At 52.3% G+C, this 18244-nt stretch overlaps 1 protein-coding gene across 3 annotated transcripts in view; it reads left to right on the top strand.

Annotated features, from left to right (window-relative positions):
- The window catches only part of GRAMD1B (GRAM domain containing 1B), a 164479-nt gene extending 147760 nt beyond the window's left edge, over positions 1–16719 (top strand). For all 3 annotated transcript variants that reach the window (XM_039217691.1, XM_039217690.1, XM_039217692.1), the window contains 11 exons: positions 114–270; positions 1406–1595; positions 3363–3506; positions 4486–4604; positions 4868–5010; positions 6577–6680; positions 7255–7458; positions 8530–8620; positions 12572–12679; positions 13002–13119; positions 16187–16719. In XM_039217691.1, coding sequence (XP_039073622.1) covers positions 114–270; positions 1406–1595; positions 3363–3506; positions 4486–4604; positions 4868–5010; positions 6577–6680; positions 7255–7458; positions 8530–8620; positions 12572–12679; positions 13002–13119; positions 16187–16276 — 1468 coding nt within the window. In that variant the 3' untranslated portion in view covers positions 16277–16719. The remainder of the gene's footprint in view (positions 1–113; positions 271–1405; positions 1596–3362; positions 3507–4485; positions 4605–4867; positions 5011–6576; positions 6681–7254; positions 7459–8529; positions 8621–12571; positions 12680–13001; positions 13120–16186) is intronic.
- The last annotated feature ends 1525 nt before the right edge of the window (positions 16720–18244 follow it).

Raw genomic sequence — 18244 nt, 5'->3', positions numbered from 1 at the left:
CAAAGAAACAAGAAAGCTGATCGTTGGGGCTGAGGTAGACAGACCTGAGGCTCTTAGACTAGTTTGCGGTCTTGGCAACGAGGTTCACAGGGATTTATGGTGTCTTCTCTCAGCTACTGTGAGGAGATCCCCGTGGAAGAGAATGAAGTGAATGACAGCTCATCCAAAAGCAGCATCGAGACCAAGCCGGACGCCAGTCCTCAGCTTCCCAAGAAGTCCATCACCAACAGCACTCTGACATCCACAGGAAGCAGCGAAGCCCCCGTCTCGGTATGGCCAGGAAGACCTTTCTTCCACTTCCAGCCCAGAGGCCAGTGTTTCCTAGCTGGGTTAATTCCACAGGACCCCGGCCTGGGGAGTGGGTCCGGTAGAAGGGAGGTTGGTTACCCTGTGGTCAGTTTCTTCACAGAGGCATCCTGGAGCCAACGGGCTCTCTGTTCTAACGGCGTAGTCCCAGGATCCAGAGCCAGGGTCTCAGTATCTTGAATATAAGAATTTGTTTGGCTTATGAGCAAATAAAAACCATTCCAAGGTCAATGATGTGAGCTTCACTCTTGGCAGACTGTTCCATATTAGCCCCTCTGTAAAGAATTATCCCAGATTTTTTGTTGTTGTTGTTGTTTTGTTTTTATTGCCTTGATCTGAGGTCAAAATCCTATATGAATCTAGGACTGGAGACCTCTTACCTGTTCATTCATTCAATAATTAGTTTTTGAGTTCCTAGTGCACTCCCGATTTATTTTCCCACTGTAGCTGGACTTTGTGAAAGAGAAAAATATGTTCAGAAAGACCTTTATTCTCTGAGACTTGGTTACGGAGGGGATGGAAACTTTATGAAGGGAGTGTCAGGTGTGTGCTGGCAGGTGGGAGAATCCTTTCTCCGAAAGGATTCCCAGGAAGGGGAACCTCCTATTCCACTGGCTTGGGGGTCAGACAGACCACCTGGCCTTGGAATAAAAACATACTTCATTTGGTGCCGAATCTCCATTTTCTGTCTCTGAGGTTATCTTAAAAATGTCAAGACTTGTGTCTGTTCCCTTCCAAGGCTAAGGGGAGAATAAATTTAAAAATGCTTACGAAGCTTTTGAGCTTTTTAGCTCAGGTCGTAGCGAGAGGCAGGCTGACATTGCTGTTGCATGGCAGAGGCGTGGCTCTAGGGACGGCTAACTCTGCTCACCGCAGGGGCTTGGTGTGCTCTTTAATGGTGAGCAAGACAAGGGCAGAACCTTCTACTGTGTTCTCCCGTCTTTCATGGTGGAGCTGGGGAAGACCCCGAGAGTGTGACTCCAGCCCAGCTCTCAAGCAGCTATGCTGTGAACGTGAGGGCTCCCCATGGTCCCTAATCTCCCTTTGGAGACCCAGAGCAGCTTCCTCCTGTTGGGTGACAGCTTTGTCTGCACTCTAGTTTGATGGCTTGCCCCTGGAGGAGGAGGTGCTGGACGGCGACGGGTCCCTGGAGAAGGAGCTCGCCATCGACAACATCATTGGGGAGAAGATGGAGATCATCGCACCTGTGACCTCCCCTTCACTGGACTTCAATGACAATGAGGACATCCCCACCGAGCTCAGTGACTCTTCTGATACCCACGATGAAGGTGGGCATTGGAAAATGGGTGTGCAGAGTGGCCCTTCGTCACTCCATTTTGAAGGCTAACGGGGTGTCACATAGGGAGGCAGGAGTCTGTGTCTGGGCTTCTAGTGGAAGGGCAGGTGGGTAACAGAGCCTTTTTTTTTGTTTGTTTTTTTTAAGGGTTCATTTGTCATTAACATACAGACATTTCTCCAGGTAGTCACTGTAGGAGTCTTGTTATTCCATATTTGTCTTTTCTTTGCTCGGTAGATAATGCTTTGTCCTGCCATCCAGTCTTGTCACTAAGTGTACCCCCTGGGGACCTGGCTTGTATTGCAGTTCATTCCTCGTAGAGATGCAGTGCAAGGCAGCGTAGAGTCACAGGAAAGTGCTAGTCTGCTGCTTCTTGGGAATAATCAGATTTTTAAAAAAAATTTTTTTTAATGTTTATTTATTTTTGGAAGAGAGAGAGAAAGACAGAACACGAACAGTGGAGGCACAGAGACAGAGAGGGAAACGCAGAATCCGAAGTAGGCTCAGGCTCCAAGCTGTCAGCACAGAGCCCGATGCGGGGCTTGAACTCACGAACCATGAGATCCTGACATGAGCTGAAGTCGGACGCTTAACCGACTGAGCCCCTGGAAATACTCAGATTTTAATAACAACATGCTTTAGTGACTCCAGCACTGGGTTTTTAGACCAGGCTACAAAGAAAGGTGTTGCTGGGTCACTCAGACTCTGGAGTCTGCCTTTCTAGGTAATATTTCTTACCTCTCTCCTGCGTGGTGTGAGCTTCTAGGACCTCGCTTGGGAGTGCGTTGCTTCTGGAGGCCACATTGTCAGTATCCATGAAATTGGCCGATCCACTGAACTGGTTGGTGGTAGGCTTGACTAGGAAGTGTATGTGGACAGTGCTCATTTAAACATCTGTGGACAGTTTCTCCTACAGTCACCCGGAGTGCCCACCCCATCTAGGATGCAGGCCCGCTGCAGATGACTGCACAGGTTGGGTACTGTGAAACAACAGGGGCACCATTCATGGAAACTCAGCCGTGGGCCCCTGGTGATGCTTCTGAGCCATGGGGGCGCCAGGAGTGGCGGCATCTTGCCTGAGGTTACATACCAGCCTCCATAGGGACTGTGGGGTGCCGAGGGCTTGAGGGGAACGCTGGGGCTTTAGCAGCCCACCTGTATCAGGCACGTCCTCCCGGAAGCACATAGATACCTGAGAAAGGTGAAGGGTGCGCAAGTCCCGGGGGAAGCAGTGCAGTGCCTTATGGACAAGGAGCAGGGCTCACAAGAGTTAAGAGTTCGTGGCTCTCCAGACCAGCCCAGCCTTAGAAGCTTTTATAGAAACAGGTTATTCTAGATGAATCCACATCCCTTTAACGAACCTGTGCTGTGGTTGCAATGCCTTTTGTTGTCCATTGTGGTGAACTTACAGACTCTGGGTAACTGATAGCTTTGGGGTTATCAGTTCAGCTCAGGAAGTGAGATCTGAGTTCTAGTCTAAGATCATCTGGATTAGGAAGGAAGCCTTGAAAACATAAAAGCAGATGGCACATTCTCATCCTCTTCGTCAAGCAAGGCTGAATAGAATGCCAGTTAGAGTAAGTTATGTGCATGCAGGTGAAGGAGACAGGGCAGAGGTAAGGTCATGAACCCCTCCCACTCCAGCCGCCCTTGACCCTTGGGGGCCCGTCCCACATAAGCCACAGAGACATAATTGCTCTGGAGGCATCCTGGGGCCGCCCGCTCCTCTGCCTTCACTCTCCATGACTCTTCTGTGCAGGGGAAGTCCAGGCCTTCTACGAGGACCTGAGTGGCCGGCAGTACGTGAATGAAGTCTTCAACTTCAGCGTGGACAAGCTCTATGACCTGCTGTTCACTGACTCGCCCTTCCAGCGGGACTTCATGGAGCAGCGGCGGTTCTCTGGTCAGTCTTTTCGTTTTCAGGGCTGGCGCCTCCCATCCCTTCCCTCTCAGCCGCACTTCTTCCTCTTCTTCCCAAGCCCCCTCCTGTTCCAGGCCGCCCGATGGCCCGGGGCACCCCCTTTCCACCACCACCACCCCCAGGGCCCTTCTGGTTCCTCCTCCCTCCAGTGCTGTAGCTTCATGCTCACCCTCTGGGCACCTGGCGCTCAGTGCCAGACCCAGGAGGCTCACCTGTGGGCAAGACCTCCCAGGGCTCACCGTCTAGCAGAGAGTAGCCGCGATCATTCCCTAGCAGGCGCCTGTGGTGTGCCAGGCACGTTATGTTATCTTGTGTGACCCTTGGGTCTGCCGTGTGTGGGGGGCATTGCCATCCCTGGGGTACCAAGGAAGAAACCAGAATTCAGACAGTTCTCCTTTGCTCAGGGCCATGCAGCTAAATAGAGCCAGAGCTGGGATTCAAACCTTTGTACCTGCGTGCTTCCCTCTCCTCCTCTCACCCCTGTTCTGCCCCACAGCAGGCATGTGGTTCCGGCCCAGCAGGGCTACTGGGCATCTGAGCCTGTGAAAGAGCATCTAAGCATCAGCACAGCCCTCTGCCAGGAGGAGAGGGCATGCTGCGGGCACGGGGAGGACATGCCTTAGAGGAGAGGGCTTGTTCCCAAGGATCCCAGGCCCCCGTCACAGTGGCTCCAGTGTTGCCAGCACCCCCGCAGGTGGCCCCAAGACCGCCTGTCCCAGCCCCGCCAACAATCAGCATTCTGGAACCCTGGGTAGAATTTCGGCAATGCTACAATGAGCCTCTTTCTGCTTCGACTCCCCCTCCTCCCCTCCTCCTCCCCGGGCCTCAGGCTCCCATTGGCTTCCTTTTGGGGGTCAGTCGGCAGTTAGTACAGTCCAGAGTTCACTTGGAGGGGAAATTCGGATATGGCAAGGGCATGCCTCTTTCGCTCCCTCACCCCACGGCTCTTCTCCACCCTCAGATATCATCTTCCATCCATGGAAGAAGGAAGAGAATGGCAACCAGAGCCGAGTGATTCTCTACACCATCACGCTCACCAACCCTCTGGCTCCTAAAACTGCCACTGTCAGGGAGACGCAGGTAAGTTGAGGGCAGGGGCACGGAAGAGCGGCAGGAAGAGCCTCTGCTCTGTCCTGACGGATCAGGGCTAGACGCCAGGAAGAAGTTTCTGGGTTGCAAGCATTGTTTAGCCCCGAGGCAGGAACACCCAACATGTTCCCACCTCCAGTGCTTCTGGGTCCTCCATCCAGAAGTTGGCAGTGGGCAGGGGAGAAGAGGGAGGGAGGCGCCTTTCCCACCTCGCGTCTCTTTAGTGTTGTCCGCTGGACCCCGTCTCCCCACAGACCATGTACAAGGCGAGCCAGGAGAGTGAATGTTACGTGATAGACGCCGAGGTCCTCACGCACGACGTGCCCTACCACGACTACTTCTACACCATCAATCGCTACACTCTCACCCGCGTGGCTCGGAACAAGAGTCGACTCAGGTGCGGCACCTGAAGGGCCTGAGTGGGTTCCCGGGAAGTCCCTGGGGTGCACGATGTCCCCACCCCTGCAGTAGCAATAAAACGGGCGTTTGGTGAAAAGCTCCAGAGAGCCCTCTCGGGAATCGGGAAGGTCTGCACACCTGCATCTCAAAGGGGCCTGCCTCTTTCTCATCCTCTTTAAAAATTGGGGGCGTATCTGCTGCTGTCTGCGTTGGTCCACGCCTCCCTCCTTCCTTGCTGTGTTACCCTCCCTCCCCTTGCTCCCTCCCATCCCTGCCGTCGTTCCTCTGCTCAGTGTCTAGGCTTCTCACTCCCAGCTTCTTTGGAGAGTTTTGTGATTAGATGTCACACAGAGGCAGCTTGTTGGCCTCAGATCAACCTCTGCAGTTAGGCACCCACCTGTAACCCCCTGAACACTTGGTGGGTGACAGGGTGGGGTGGCTCGCGAGCATAGGCATGCTCCCATCAGGCCAGGGTGTCCCTGAGGATGGGGGAGAGCAGGGCAGGCAGCCTTAAAAATGGGAGCATAGGGGCACCCAGGTGGCTCAGTCAGTTAAGTGTTCAGCTCTTGATTTCAGCTCAGGTTGTGATCTCACAGTTCGTGGGATCGAGCCCTGTGTTGGGCTCTGTGCTAACAGCTTGGAGCCTGCTTAGGAATGAATCTCTCTCTCTCTCCCTCCCTCTCTTCCTCTCTCCCTGTCTCCCTCTCTCTCCCTCTCTCTCTCCCTCTCTCTTTCTCTGCCCCTCCCCTGCTCACACTCTCTGTCTGTCTCTCTCTCTCTCTCAAAATAAACATTTAAAAAATGGGAGCCCTGGAGATACCTGGGTGGTTCATTTGGTTGAGCATCCAACTTCAGTTCAGGTCATGATCTCACAGTTTGAGTTTGAGCCCCGCATCGGGCTCTGTGCTGACACCTCAGAGCCTGGAGCCTGCTTCAGATTCTGTGTCTCTGTCTCTGTCCCTCCCCTGCTCACACACACACACACTCTCTCTCTCCCCCCCTCAAAAAATAAATAAAAACATTTAAAAATTGGGAGCCCTGTTTTAGATCTGCTGTGTAGGAGAGGAAGGGGCTGATACGCAAGCAGAGACCTGTGACTGGGAAAGAGAACTTGGAAAAAAGCAAGAGGTGGCAAGGTCATGGTGGAGTAGAGAGGCAGGAGCCAGGGACAGTAGCAGATCACTCTCTTAAAGGTGGGAATGATGGAACCCTAGAGCCTGCTTTGGACTTGAAAGTCTCTGCAGAAGGAGAAAAGGACCCCCATGGCTAGCTGGCTGGCACCATCTGGAGGAGGCAGCTGGTGTCACAAAAGAACCTTGGTCTTGGAGTCAGGAGCTCTGTCATTAGCCTGTGGTCTGCTAGACTAGTCTAGAACTCCCATTGTCTCCAAAGGTGGCCAAGGAGACCACATAGTGTGGTGGGTGTGGTGGGAAGGGACTTCTCACCTCGTAAAGTGCATTGCAAGCGTGAAGCCACTTCGGACTTGAACTTGAATTTCCCTTTATGCAGCAGAGGAGGGACTACCCCAGGAAATGGCTGATCACATTTCTGGCTTTTTCCTCAGGGTTTCCACAGAGCTGCGTTATCGAAAACAGCCCTGGGGGTTAGTGAAGACCTTCATCGAGAAGAACTTCTGGAGTGGGCTGGAGGACTACTTCCGCCACCTGGGTGAGCACACGCTGTAGCCATTGGTGCTGCTCAAACTGCATCCGGCAGCCACCAGTCAGAGGACCGGGAGACATGCAGAGTGAGGGGGCAGACCGAGATGGTGAAGGGGTGTCACGGGGTCCCTAAGTCCGCCCCAGAAATTGGATACAGGATGTACGTGAACGTGTGCATTTTCCAAGAGGCTCTGCCTATAACTTGTATGGGACCTGTGACCACCCCTGGGGGACCCGTGACTTTCCCATCCAATCACCCTGGTGGTAAATGAGTTATGGAGAGAAGTAACTGCGAATGCTTCCGTTAGGAAATGAAGTATGCTCCAAGTTGCGTGTATGAGGGTGCAGATGTTGGGGACCTAGGTCTGCATGATGGTGAGCAACCCAGAAGAGGGGTTTGGGTGAGGCTGGGTCCCAGCTTCCTGAGGCTCATTGCCATCCCCGAGGGACCCCTGCCCTCACGTTCAGTGTCCTCGGAATATGGTATGGGAAGATAGTTCTCAGCTAGGAACAGACAGCTGTTTCTGGAGGCCAGCATGTCAAGCTGGAGGCACAGGCAGACGGCCTTTTGTCTCTGACAGAGAGCGAGCTGACCAAAACGGAGAGCACCTACCTGGCTGAGATGCACAGACAGTCTCCCAAAGAAAAGGCCAGCAAGGCCCCGACGGTCCGGAGGAGGAAGCGGCCCCATGCCCACCTGCGCGTGCCTCATCTGGAAGAGGTGATGAGCCCGGTCACCACACCCACTGATGAAGATGTGGGCCACAGGATCAAACATGTGGCAGGTGCGGGCCAGGTGGGAATGGGGTCGGGGGGCAGGGGTGTGGCTTAGGGCTTTGAGCTAGAGCCACATGCCCAGGCCAAAGTATACACATCCACAGTCATTTTGCATCCTTGGGTGTAGATAGTATGTGATTTGCACATGACCCATTAAGTTTCAGCCCTCAGATCCTGTGCCCATTTCCCTTTGCCCTTTAATGTCCTCAGTCCCTGCTGAACCCACATGTGGGGTCTGCTGAACAGACGTGACCTGAACCCCATGGCTATGTTGATTGACTCAAATGTGCAGCCTCCAAATTTAGGGCAGATGCACCAGGGAGAAGCCACAGCTCAGAGGTCAGAGATGACCTCGTAACATGAATGTCAGGGAGTCCAAGGCAGCCACCCCGGTCCTCACAGGCCCACTGAGGACCTGCCTTAGCAGACATTGGGCTCCCTTGACCTGTCTCTCCCTTCCCATCCAGCCTGCACAGCCTCATGTCTTCACTCAGGCGAACTGCAGCCACAAGAAGCCTTGGAGACGGCTTATCCGGTGTTGTTCAGGCTTTGCTTTGCTCAGCCATGGGCATTCCTCACAATGGGCACAGGACAGGAAGAGAGAGCCAGCCTTCCGTGTCCCTCCCCTGAGCCCCCAACCAGAGCACCTCCGACCTTAGGTGATTATGTAGGATTTCTGACCAGCTCGGCGTTTGAATAAACGGAGTCTCAGACGGGCATGGAGACTTGTCTGGCATCACATAGCCAATTACGGACAAAGCTAGAGCTGCCACAGGCTCTAGTCCCCGCCTGGTGCTGTCACCTGACCACGACTAAGCTGCGGGCACTTTGTCCCACCCCTGTGTATCCCAGCTACAGAAGGCTCTGGAGTTTCCATTTGTTTGGTGACACTGATGTCCATGTGACCGGACCCACCCCACACCTTGTCCTTGAGGGGCTTCTCTTGTACGTTTGTGGAGGATGGGTGTGTCTATGCCCGTCGCGGTGCCATCCCCGGAAGTTCTGTGCGTGACCGCTGTCACGGCAGCCAGCGGACTTGAGTGCCACAATGGTGACGGCGTCTTTACTCTCCCCCACAGGTTCCACGCAGACACGGCATGTCCCCGAGGACACCCCTAACGGCTTCCACCTGCAGAGCGTGTCCAAGCTGCTGCTGGTTATCAGCTGCGTGTAAGGGATCCAGGCTCAGCCCCTACCCGCCCTTCCCCTGCTGACCCCTCAGGCGTATGGGCACCCCCGACCGCTGCCCTGCCTTTTCTTTGTCCTCTAGGCTTCTCCCTTCAGATCAGTCGCTCTGTCCGTCATTCCTTGCCTCTTGCTTCTTTTTTTCTGTTGTATTTAGCATTTGCTCTAAGCTAGGCCTGCGGGGTTGAGAAGGGGATGCTGCATCAGTTTCGAGGGGGTAGGACAGACAGGAAATTCAGAATTGGCTCACCGTTGGAGAAATGCTAACATAGAGATGCTACTCAGCACCTTCGGAGCCCATTCGTTCATTTGGGAGGGATGTCCTAGGACTCTGCTGGGTGCCAGGTGCAAGGGCCGTGCACTCATGGCCCCCCCCCCGACTCTGGCGGGAGAGCCAGACAAAATCAATGAGTACAGCCCAGAAAGGTATATGCTCGTATTCACGTAAATAATTTATGATAACGCCGTAATGTTATAAAACGGGAGGCTCCTTCACAGAAGAATTCTGGGCAGGGAGAGAGGGTGTGGAGAGAATGCAGGTGTAGGGAGGGTGAGCACAGCTGTCTGCAGTTCAGTAAGCCCACAGCCCGCGCAGGACGCCCCTGTATCCCCACGCGCGGAGTGCCTGCGACAGCGGAGTACAGACCTGCTCTGGTGCTGGGGTCAGCCGCCGCCCCCGCCCCCACCTTTCCTGAGGGGGTGGGCTGTGCGGTGAGCTGTGGGGGCACAGCTGGTGAGTGGCAGGGGAGCTGGACTCTGCCAGCCATGCATCGGGCACTAGCCTGCCACCAGATCTTCCTCCTGTGACCTCTCTCCCCACTCCTTCACACCTCCATGAAAGTGTTCTCAGAAGGGCAGAAGCAGGGACACAGCCCAGCCATCAGGGAGCACTGGGGAGGCCCTGGAGTTACGTGGTTCGTTTTGACCTTTTTTTGAAATGTTTGTTTATTTTCAGAGAGAGAGAGCGAGCAAGCAGGGGAGGGGCAGGGAGAGCAGGAGGGAGAACCCCCAGTAGCCTCCGCACTGTCAGCATGGGGCCCGATATGGGGCTAATCCCACAACCGTGAGATCATGACCTGAGCTAAAATCAAGAGTCAGACGCTAACCGGCTGAGCTACCCAGGCGCCCGCTTTTGCATTTATTTTAAAAAGCCACCATGACAGCCATGCAGGGACGCCTAGAGAAGGAAGGGCTGGAGGCGGGCAGACCAGTCAGAATAAGTGGCAGTGACATAGGTGAGCGTGACTGTCCAGCAGGTGAGGCTGGGGCTGACAGGGCCTGTGGGGTGAAGACGCTTTAGCCATCGGGGAGCCCAAGAAGAGGAATGAAGGCAGCGAGCACCTGTGGATGGCGGCGTCTGGAACAGAACTCAGAGCAGCACTGTCAGAGGACGCTTTGTTCCGGGTGTGTCTTGAGTGGCTGGACATTATATCCAGGTGCAGGGGACAGGTACTCGCTGACGCGGACCTGGAGCGAGCAGAGAAGCATGGGCAGCCGCAGCTAGCTTAGTCAGTACTAGCGTGAAAGCCGCGCGTGAGGACTAGACCGTCTGAAGACCGCGGCAGGTGAGAGAGCAGGACCGCAGACAAGGCCAGGCACCATTGAAGGCCGACGGGCCCGTAAGGAAGGTGAGGCAGGCCCTCCACTAACCTTACCTGAGTACGTAACCAAAAAACAGATGGAAAATTCTTCTGAGAATGGCCTAAGAAGCCAAGTTATGCCTACAAAATCAAATGCAGGGGTGTGTCTGGGTGGCTAAGTCAGTTAAGCAGCCATCTCTTGGTTTCAGCTCAGGACGTGGTCTTGTGGTTTGTGAATTGGAGCCCTGTGTCAGGCTCTGCACTGACAACGCGAGATTCTTGGGATTTTCTCCATTTTTCTCTGTCCCTCCCCTGTGTGCTCTCTCCTTCTCTCTCTCTCTCAAAATAAGTAAATAAACTTAAAAAAAATCAAATGCAGAGACAACTATAAGATCAGTAAAATTCACATTTTAGCATCATCCATTTGATGTGATTCCTGCTGTTCTGTTAAATCTCTCCTTGTTGGGTTTGGTAGATAGAAAATTTTGACTTCAGGTAAGTTCTCTGTTGGAGCCTTTTCTGCATGTTGACTTATTTAAGTAGGCCTGCTCTCCTGAGTCAGTCAGCATGGCATTAACTAACTTTAGGGCTTTTGTTAGTTTGGGATAATCGGACCTCATCTTTCATCACCAGAGGGCCCAGGCGGAGGCAGGTGGAGGGTCTGCTGACTGTGCGTGTGGAATGGACCTGCACAGCAAAGACCATCGTGCGTCTGGCAGGCCCGAGCCACCATCCGCCTGCCTCTAGGCAACTCGGCTCTCCCTCCCCTTTTCTCTGTTGAGACCACTGCTGGGCCCTCCCTCGGCATGCAGGGGTTTCCCTGGACCTTCACTGAGCACAGGCAAGGTTATAAACACAGACCCGAAGTGCAGGAGCTGAGATTGGGTGCAGCACGTGCTGAAGAGGTGGGCATTGAGAGCTCCTCTGGCATGTGCTGATACAATTAAAGATGATAGGAAGAGTCAACACAAAATTTAGAGATTTTTCTGGAGAACTCACAGAGCCCTGAGAACACAGCTAAATAGGGTCGGGGATTTGCAACATAAATTGCAGCTCCAGGAATACTGCCTTCCATACAGAGAACAGCACAGTATCTCTCTCATACACACACACAGTGTATGTGTAGGATTTTCTTTGTTGGTCCTTCTCAATCCCTCACTCTGTCTTCCCCGGGATGCCATCTTCCCTTTTCCTGTGTGAATTCCGATCTGGGCCTGTGCTTCCTCTAACGATAAAACCTCCCATCGTGAGGGCTTCCTGTGTGCAGGGTGCTTTATGTCCACTTCAGCCCATGTACGTCACACCCCCAGCAGGGTAGGCACCGCCCCTGTTGAGGTTAGGGGGCTCAGAGAAGCCAGGGAACTTCATCAGAAGTTAAGAACCTTGAAGTGGGGAACCAAGATTGTACCCAGCTCCACGTGTGTCTCTCGGTCCCCTTGCTACCCAGGTCTTCAGTCTCTCTGTTCAGTGACCTGTGTCCTTCGATGATCTTATGGCAGCCACTGACACCAAAAAAAAACCAAGAGAATGTCTCCACTCTCACGGTGGTTCTGTGTTCCCCCCAGGTCCTCCTTACCACCTCCCTGTCTCTGACCAGTTCTGGCCCAGATGGGGGGCCTCGCAACCCCACCTGGGACTGAGCAGGTGCTAGAAGGAGATGGCCCTCTTTCGGGCATCCTGCTAACACCTGTAAGGCAGATCGGGCAGATATTCCTCAGTTTTACCTTCTGTAGTGCCTCAAGTTGGGCGGGTAGGAGGACTTGCCGCGATGCATCACCACAGATCTGTTTGCAGTTGCTCTCTTTGGCTCCTTGCTTGCTGGGTCTCCTCATGCGTGGATGCTCGCTTCCAGTGTCTCCTTTCCCCGGACTCTCACTCGCTCTCTGGCTTGGTTACCGTGCAGCGCTCCCCTCCCCCACACTGGTCCGTTCTAACCTCTGCCTCCTCCCCGTTTTTCCTCCTTGCTCCCATTAGGATCTGTTTCAGGTACTGGCTCTCTGATCACTTCCTTTACCCTTCATCTCTTTTCCTCTCCATCTTACCTCTTCCCCCAGGCACCCAGACTCTGGGTGCCTCTCGCGTGTCTCTCTTTCCCAATGCCTTCACCCACTTACCTCCCCATGGCTCTCTTGCTGTGTCCTGGCCCCTCCAGATGAGTGTTTCTCTCTCGCCCCCGCCACCCTTGCTGCATCCCTCTGCCTCACTCACTCACTGCAATGCTTCAGGTGACCAGTGGTCAAGGACAGCAGCTGCCTCTGGGGTGGGGGACATCCCTGGCTTTTAGAGGGAACATGCATTCTTGGATGGCATCTCATGGCTGTTGCTTCCCCCTCCCCCACCCATGTCTCTTCCCTAGTCTGGTGCTGCTGGTTATCCTTAACTTGATGCTCTTCTACAAACTCTGGATGTTGGAATACACCACCCAGACCCTCACTGCCTGGCAGGGTCTGAGGCTCCAAGAAAGGTAACCCTTGCCTCTTTCCTTTGCCACCACGTTCACCCCACCCGGTACCATGCCCCAGCTCCGGCTGCCCAGTCTCTTTGGGATGGCCCTGCCGCCCTTGGCCAGTGGGTAACCCTTTGGGATGCACCCATAAGCAAGCTATGAAAACTGTCCCATGGCTTTAGTCTGCTTCTGATCGGGAGCACAGGGGAAGCAGGGGGATTGAATGGAGGACAAAGCAGTCCTCCTGATGTGACTCTCTGTCCTCTAGGGGTCTGGGAGCACAGCAGAGTCCACTGAGCATAACTCCAGCTGCCAGGGTACCCCTTCTTCTACCCCACAGGTTACCCCAGTCTCAGACAGAATGGGCCCAGCTCTTGGAGTCCCAACAAAAGTACCACGATACTGAGCTCCAAAAATGGAGGGAGATCATCAAATCCTCAGTGATGCTTCTTGACCAGGTGAGATGGCCCTACCTTCTCTCCTTGCCGCATCTTGCGGAGATGGAGCTCCTTCCCTGTGCTCTGGGAAAGATCACCATCCCCATCACTGCCCACCGGACCTCACTCTCCTATGCATTCTTCCCCTGGCCCATCCATTGTTCTGGTTTTAAAGCCACCCTGGAATGGACTGTTGGAAATCCAGGTGCACTGCCCCAAATAATAGCAAGGAAAGTTGTAGCTTGGATAGAAGGACTAATCTTTTTGGGTTTTTTGGTTTTTGTTTTTGTTGTGTTTTTTTTGTTTGTTTGTTTGTTCTTTTTGATAACAAAGCCATCTGATAGGCATTTAAAGACAGAACCCCCATTTCACAAAGATTTGTCTTCCCAGAGAATTTTCTAGTTCCTTTTGATGTGTGCCAACTCCCCCCCCCCCAACACACACAGCAACACACAACCCCCAATACATCATTCTTCCCCAGAGGCTGCACTGCTACACTGCTATTTGGGAAGATAGTTGTTGAACTAAGTCATCTTTCCATAACACCTTCTGGTACAGGTGCCTGTATTCCTTCCAAAAAGTAGACACATCTGTTTCTGAAAACTATTCTGGAGCAAAACCAGTAATAAGTGTAGTTTTATCAAAGGTGGGAACATCTTCCTTCCCCCAGAAGAAGTTAACATCTTATACAAAACTCCCACATAGTTCCCAGGACACCAGGAAGCTACCTTTGGTCTGCAAGAGAACTAAGAAGATAGGAGACTAAGGATTTGTCTTGTTCCATTAAAATGTCTGTTCCGAAGGAGTTCCTTATGTCTGGTGGCCAGCCAGACTTGAGGTGGAATCCCAAACTTGCCACCAACTAGACCTTGAGTAAGGGATTTAATACTACTGACTTACAGTTTCTTCATTTATAAAATGATTATAATTGTAACTTCATGAAATTGCTGTCAGGATTTGATGGCCCACGGGAGGCATTCCTTAATAGTAAATCCTGTTTCCCCTTTATAGTATGGTCTTCGCTCTAAATTAAGGAGAGAGAGTTTTAATGCAGCTCTCAGGATCCAGTTGAAGGTGTGTTGGGGGTATCATGTTTAGGCTTAGAGCCATGAGGTGTTGTTGTTTTTTTTTTTTAAGGGTAAACAGTATAGCAGAGGTTTCGGAAGACTTAGCCTATCAAGAAGAGTTGACTGAATTAAAGATATGCCCAGGAGAAGAAAAGACAGGGGTGAGGAAAATAGGATAGGTGTTTTGTTTCAGTCCCTTTAAAAGTAGCTTCTAGGGGCGCCTGGGTGGTTCAGTCGGTTGAGCATCCGACTTTAGCTCAGGTCGTGATCTCACGTTTGTGGGTTCGGGCCCCGCATTGGGCTCTGTGCTGACAGCTCAGAGCCTGGAGCCTGCTTCAGATCCTGTGTCTCCTTCTCTCTCTGCCCCTCCCCCAATTCGCGTGCTGTTTCTCTCTCTCCATAAATAATAAATAAATGTAAAAAAAATTATTTTAAGTAGCTTCGAAAAGATTTAATAACAAGCTCCTCATCCCCAAGGAGCAGAGGGGGTACAGAAGAACCAGAGAGAAGAAAGCTGTAGATTAGGCAGAGAGACCACAGAGAATCTGAAAATCCATGACTGTGTGCCACAAAACGTTAACTGTATGGTGTGGTCATAGAGAGGCTTATTGAGGGACCGTATTTAAATGTGTTGTCGTAGGACAGATCAGTTAGGTCCTGCTGCTGACCTAACCATTGTTAGTGTGCCTCTTTCTCTCTCTTTTTTTTTAATGTTTTATTTATTTCTAAGAGAGAGAGAGAGGGCGTGAGCAGAGGAGGGTCAGAGAGTGAAGGAGACACAGAATCTGAAGCAGACTCCAGGCTCTGAGCTAGCTGTCAGCACAGAGCCTGACGCGGGGCTCGAACCCACAAAATGTGAAATCATGACCTGAGCCGAAGTCAGACGCTTAACCAAATGAGCCACCCAGGCGCCCCAGTGTGCCTATTTCTTAAAGGAGGTTAAGAAGAAATTCAGTCAAGGTTCATTCGGGGATACGGGTACAGCTAGAAGCCTGCTTAGCTGTCAGTTCTCTGCTTGACACCCAGGGTTTATACTGCTGTCCAAACACACATGAAACAAAGCGATTACAGAGATTACAGAGGGCTCCTCTGGGTACAGAGTCCTAGGGAGTGGCTTATGGGTGGCCAGGAATAAGAAAGAGGATTATGCACCAGAGAAAGTTTGGATTTGTTCTGAGCCTTACAATGGGTGAGGCTGGAACAGGCAAGAGACACTGAGCCCTGGGCGGGGGAGGGGCAGAGAGGACAACGTGGCAAAATGTACAAAGGTAGAAATACAGAATATTCAGAGTCAATGGGGAAACCAAATCCAGTGAGTAGAAGACAGCCTAGTGTGGTTCCTTATAGCAATTGAATGCTTTGAGGGAATTTTTTTTTTTTTATGTTTATTTTTGAGAGAGGAGACAGAAAGCGTGAGTCGGGGAGGAGTAGAGAGAGAGGGAGACACAGAATCTGAAACAGGCTCCAGGCTTTGAGCTGTCAGCACAGAGCCCACAGGACTCAAACTCACGAACTGTGAGATCATGACCTGAGCACCCTGAGGGAATTCTTTTTTTTTTTTTTTTAATTTTTTGAGAGAGAGACAGAGAGAGCAGAGCAGGGGCAAAGGGGGGGGGGGAGAGAATCCCACACAGGCTCCACACTCAGCACGGAGCCCTATGTGGGGCTCAAACCCACAAACCATGAGAGCATGACCTGAGCTGAAGCCAAGAGTGGCTGCTTAGCTGACTGAGCCACCAAGGCGCCCCAACCCTGAGGGAATTCTTAATTCAGCAACACAAAGACTACAAATCAGTGAGATAGTGAGACATGGGGAACCTCACCCTAGGGGATTCCCAGTGCCAGATGGGCTGACCCCTTTCTTCCTGAGACCACGTCCTACCTTGTCTTAGGAGCCCGGCTCTCTTGAACTTGCTGGCCTGATAGGGGACCAGCGCTAGGTGGGCATGGTGGGTGCTGCCAGTCGGAGAAGCCCACTGAGGGCACCAACGGGGTGCTGGGTGGGGTTCCCTGTCTTACAGATGAAAGACTCTCTCATCAATCTTCAGAACGGCATCAGGTCCCGTGACTACACATCAGAAAGCGAGGAGAAGAGGAGCCGCTATCACTGACCAGGCAGGCGCAGGGGTGGCTGCAAGAGGCCTGTGCAATATGTGTACATAGACCATATAAATATATATATATAAATATATATATACAGAATATAAATATATATATATTATATACAGATTTTAAAAAGAGTTAATGCCTATGTACCAGGGAGAAGGAGCGGGGCGGCCTCCTGTGCTGGCCGGCGGAGGGGCCGAGGAGGGCAGGGACCACCTCTCAGCACCGACCTCCCCTGATCCTCCTCCTCCCCATCCCTCCCCCCACCCCCAACCCTTTCCCTCGCTGGCCATTCTTGGCTCTGAGAAGGGAAATGTTGTTGAGCCAAAGTTATGCCTGTGAAGACCCTGGGGTCTCGAAGTCTCAAGGGGGCATTGCTTAAGGTGCTTCATTCCCCAATCCTCTTTTGATTTGTTTCCAAAATAAAAGAGAATCTTTTCTTCCCTACCCCATGCTTCCCCAGGTGCTCTCTTGTGAACAGGAAGCATCCAGGGCAGGAGCCCAATCTAAACTCTGCCACCTGAGGCCACGCCCCTTCCTGCTGACGCCACGCCCCAGCGGGGGGAGGGTTGGAGGGCTGGGGAGGCAGCGCCTGCCTGTGTGATTGGGCTTTGTAGCTGAAGGCTCCCCTGGGGGGCATGTGTTCTGAAGGCTGTTCTCCATCACCCCTGCACCTTCCCCCTAACCCGCGTAGGGTGTGGTCCCAATAAGGGCTGGGAATTTCTTACCTTCCCACCCCCCTTCTCTCTGGTCTTCTCCCAGGCTGGTTCTGGGTGAAGTGTCACTTTTTAGTGCCTAAAGTCCTATTTTTTCTCTGTGCCCTAAGAGCACACGTTGTTTATTAGCCAGGATGGAGCATTTTTGATCTTGTTAAACCCCTTTTTAAGTGGTTATAAGCAAGGCGGGCCTGTGGCTCTAATTCCTTCACTTTGAACTGTCCGTTTGATTTCTGGGACGAATTAGGGTGTCCTAGGGACATCCAGGGTTTGGGAGAGTGAGAGCCCTCACAGTGTATGGATTGTGGGTTCACACGGAATGCTGTGTAAGTAGTGAGCACCAACATCTAGCCGCTCACTTGGCTGCCAGCATCATTTAAGGGAAGAGCGAACTTTAGTCAAGGGAGACATGGGGAGATGTTCTGCACAAGGAAGGAGATGTAGGGTTTTGGAAGGAATACATTTGGTAAAGGTGCATGCATTTGTGCAGGAAAAGGCCTGATTGAGTGTCTGCCCTGTGGAGGCCATTCCAAATCCTGTTTCTCAGACTTAACGCGAGTTCTGGTAAAGGGGGCAAAGCCTTCTCTGGTCTCTGGCACCAGGGAGGTGTGAGCACACTAAGGAGGAGAAAGAAGACCTTCGGTTGGGAAAGTGAGTCATCCAGGACCATTTTGGAGCTGGTTCACTAGTACTTGTGAGTTTATCTGACCTCTGTCTGACCTTATTGGGCCCTTCAAGGCACCATGACCATTTTTGATTCACTAACTGCTGTTCTAACATATAATGACCAGAGGGATCCTACCAGCCCATCACGGCCCTCCGTCAGGAAAGGACTACCAGTTTGACAAGGAAGCTTCTTCCAGATTGCTCGTTATTCTAATGGGCCTCTTGATGCAAGGGGCAGAAGGCAAGGAAGGGTTTCTCACTGATGTAGCCCCAAAGAAGAGCAAGCTGTGTTCTTTTGGAATGGCCGGAGCATCCCACTTTCACAATTAAAGACAAGTTTTTGACTTTTTACCGAGAATATGGCCCTAGTATTGCCCTAAGGGCAGGATGAGAAGACAAAAAGATACACGCCTTAGGGGAGTAGGCTGAGAAACCTCCCCAGAATCAACTTGAATTGATATCCCTCCTCTAGAAAAGGAGATGTGAGGGATGGAGTTGAACGTAATCCTTGGGAAGGGTGCAGGGGGCCCCCAGGCCTGTGGGTCACCACTCATTCCTGTCCAGGACTTTGAATGGGAGATACACTGGTGA

The sequence above is a fragment of the Hyaena hyaena genome, unplaced genomic scaffold (genome assembly GCF_003009895.1).
Source record: "Hyaena hyaena isolate Hyena2069 unplaced genomic scaffold, ASM300989v1 scaffold_708, whole genome shotgun sequence".
NCBI lineage: Eukaryota > Metazoa > Chordata > Mammalia > Carnivora > Hyaenidae > Hyaena > Hyaena hyaena.
This window is presented reverse-complemented; position numbering and strand designations above follow the sequence as displayed.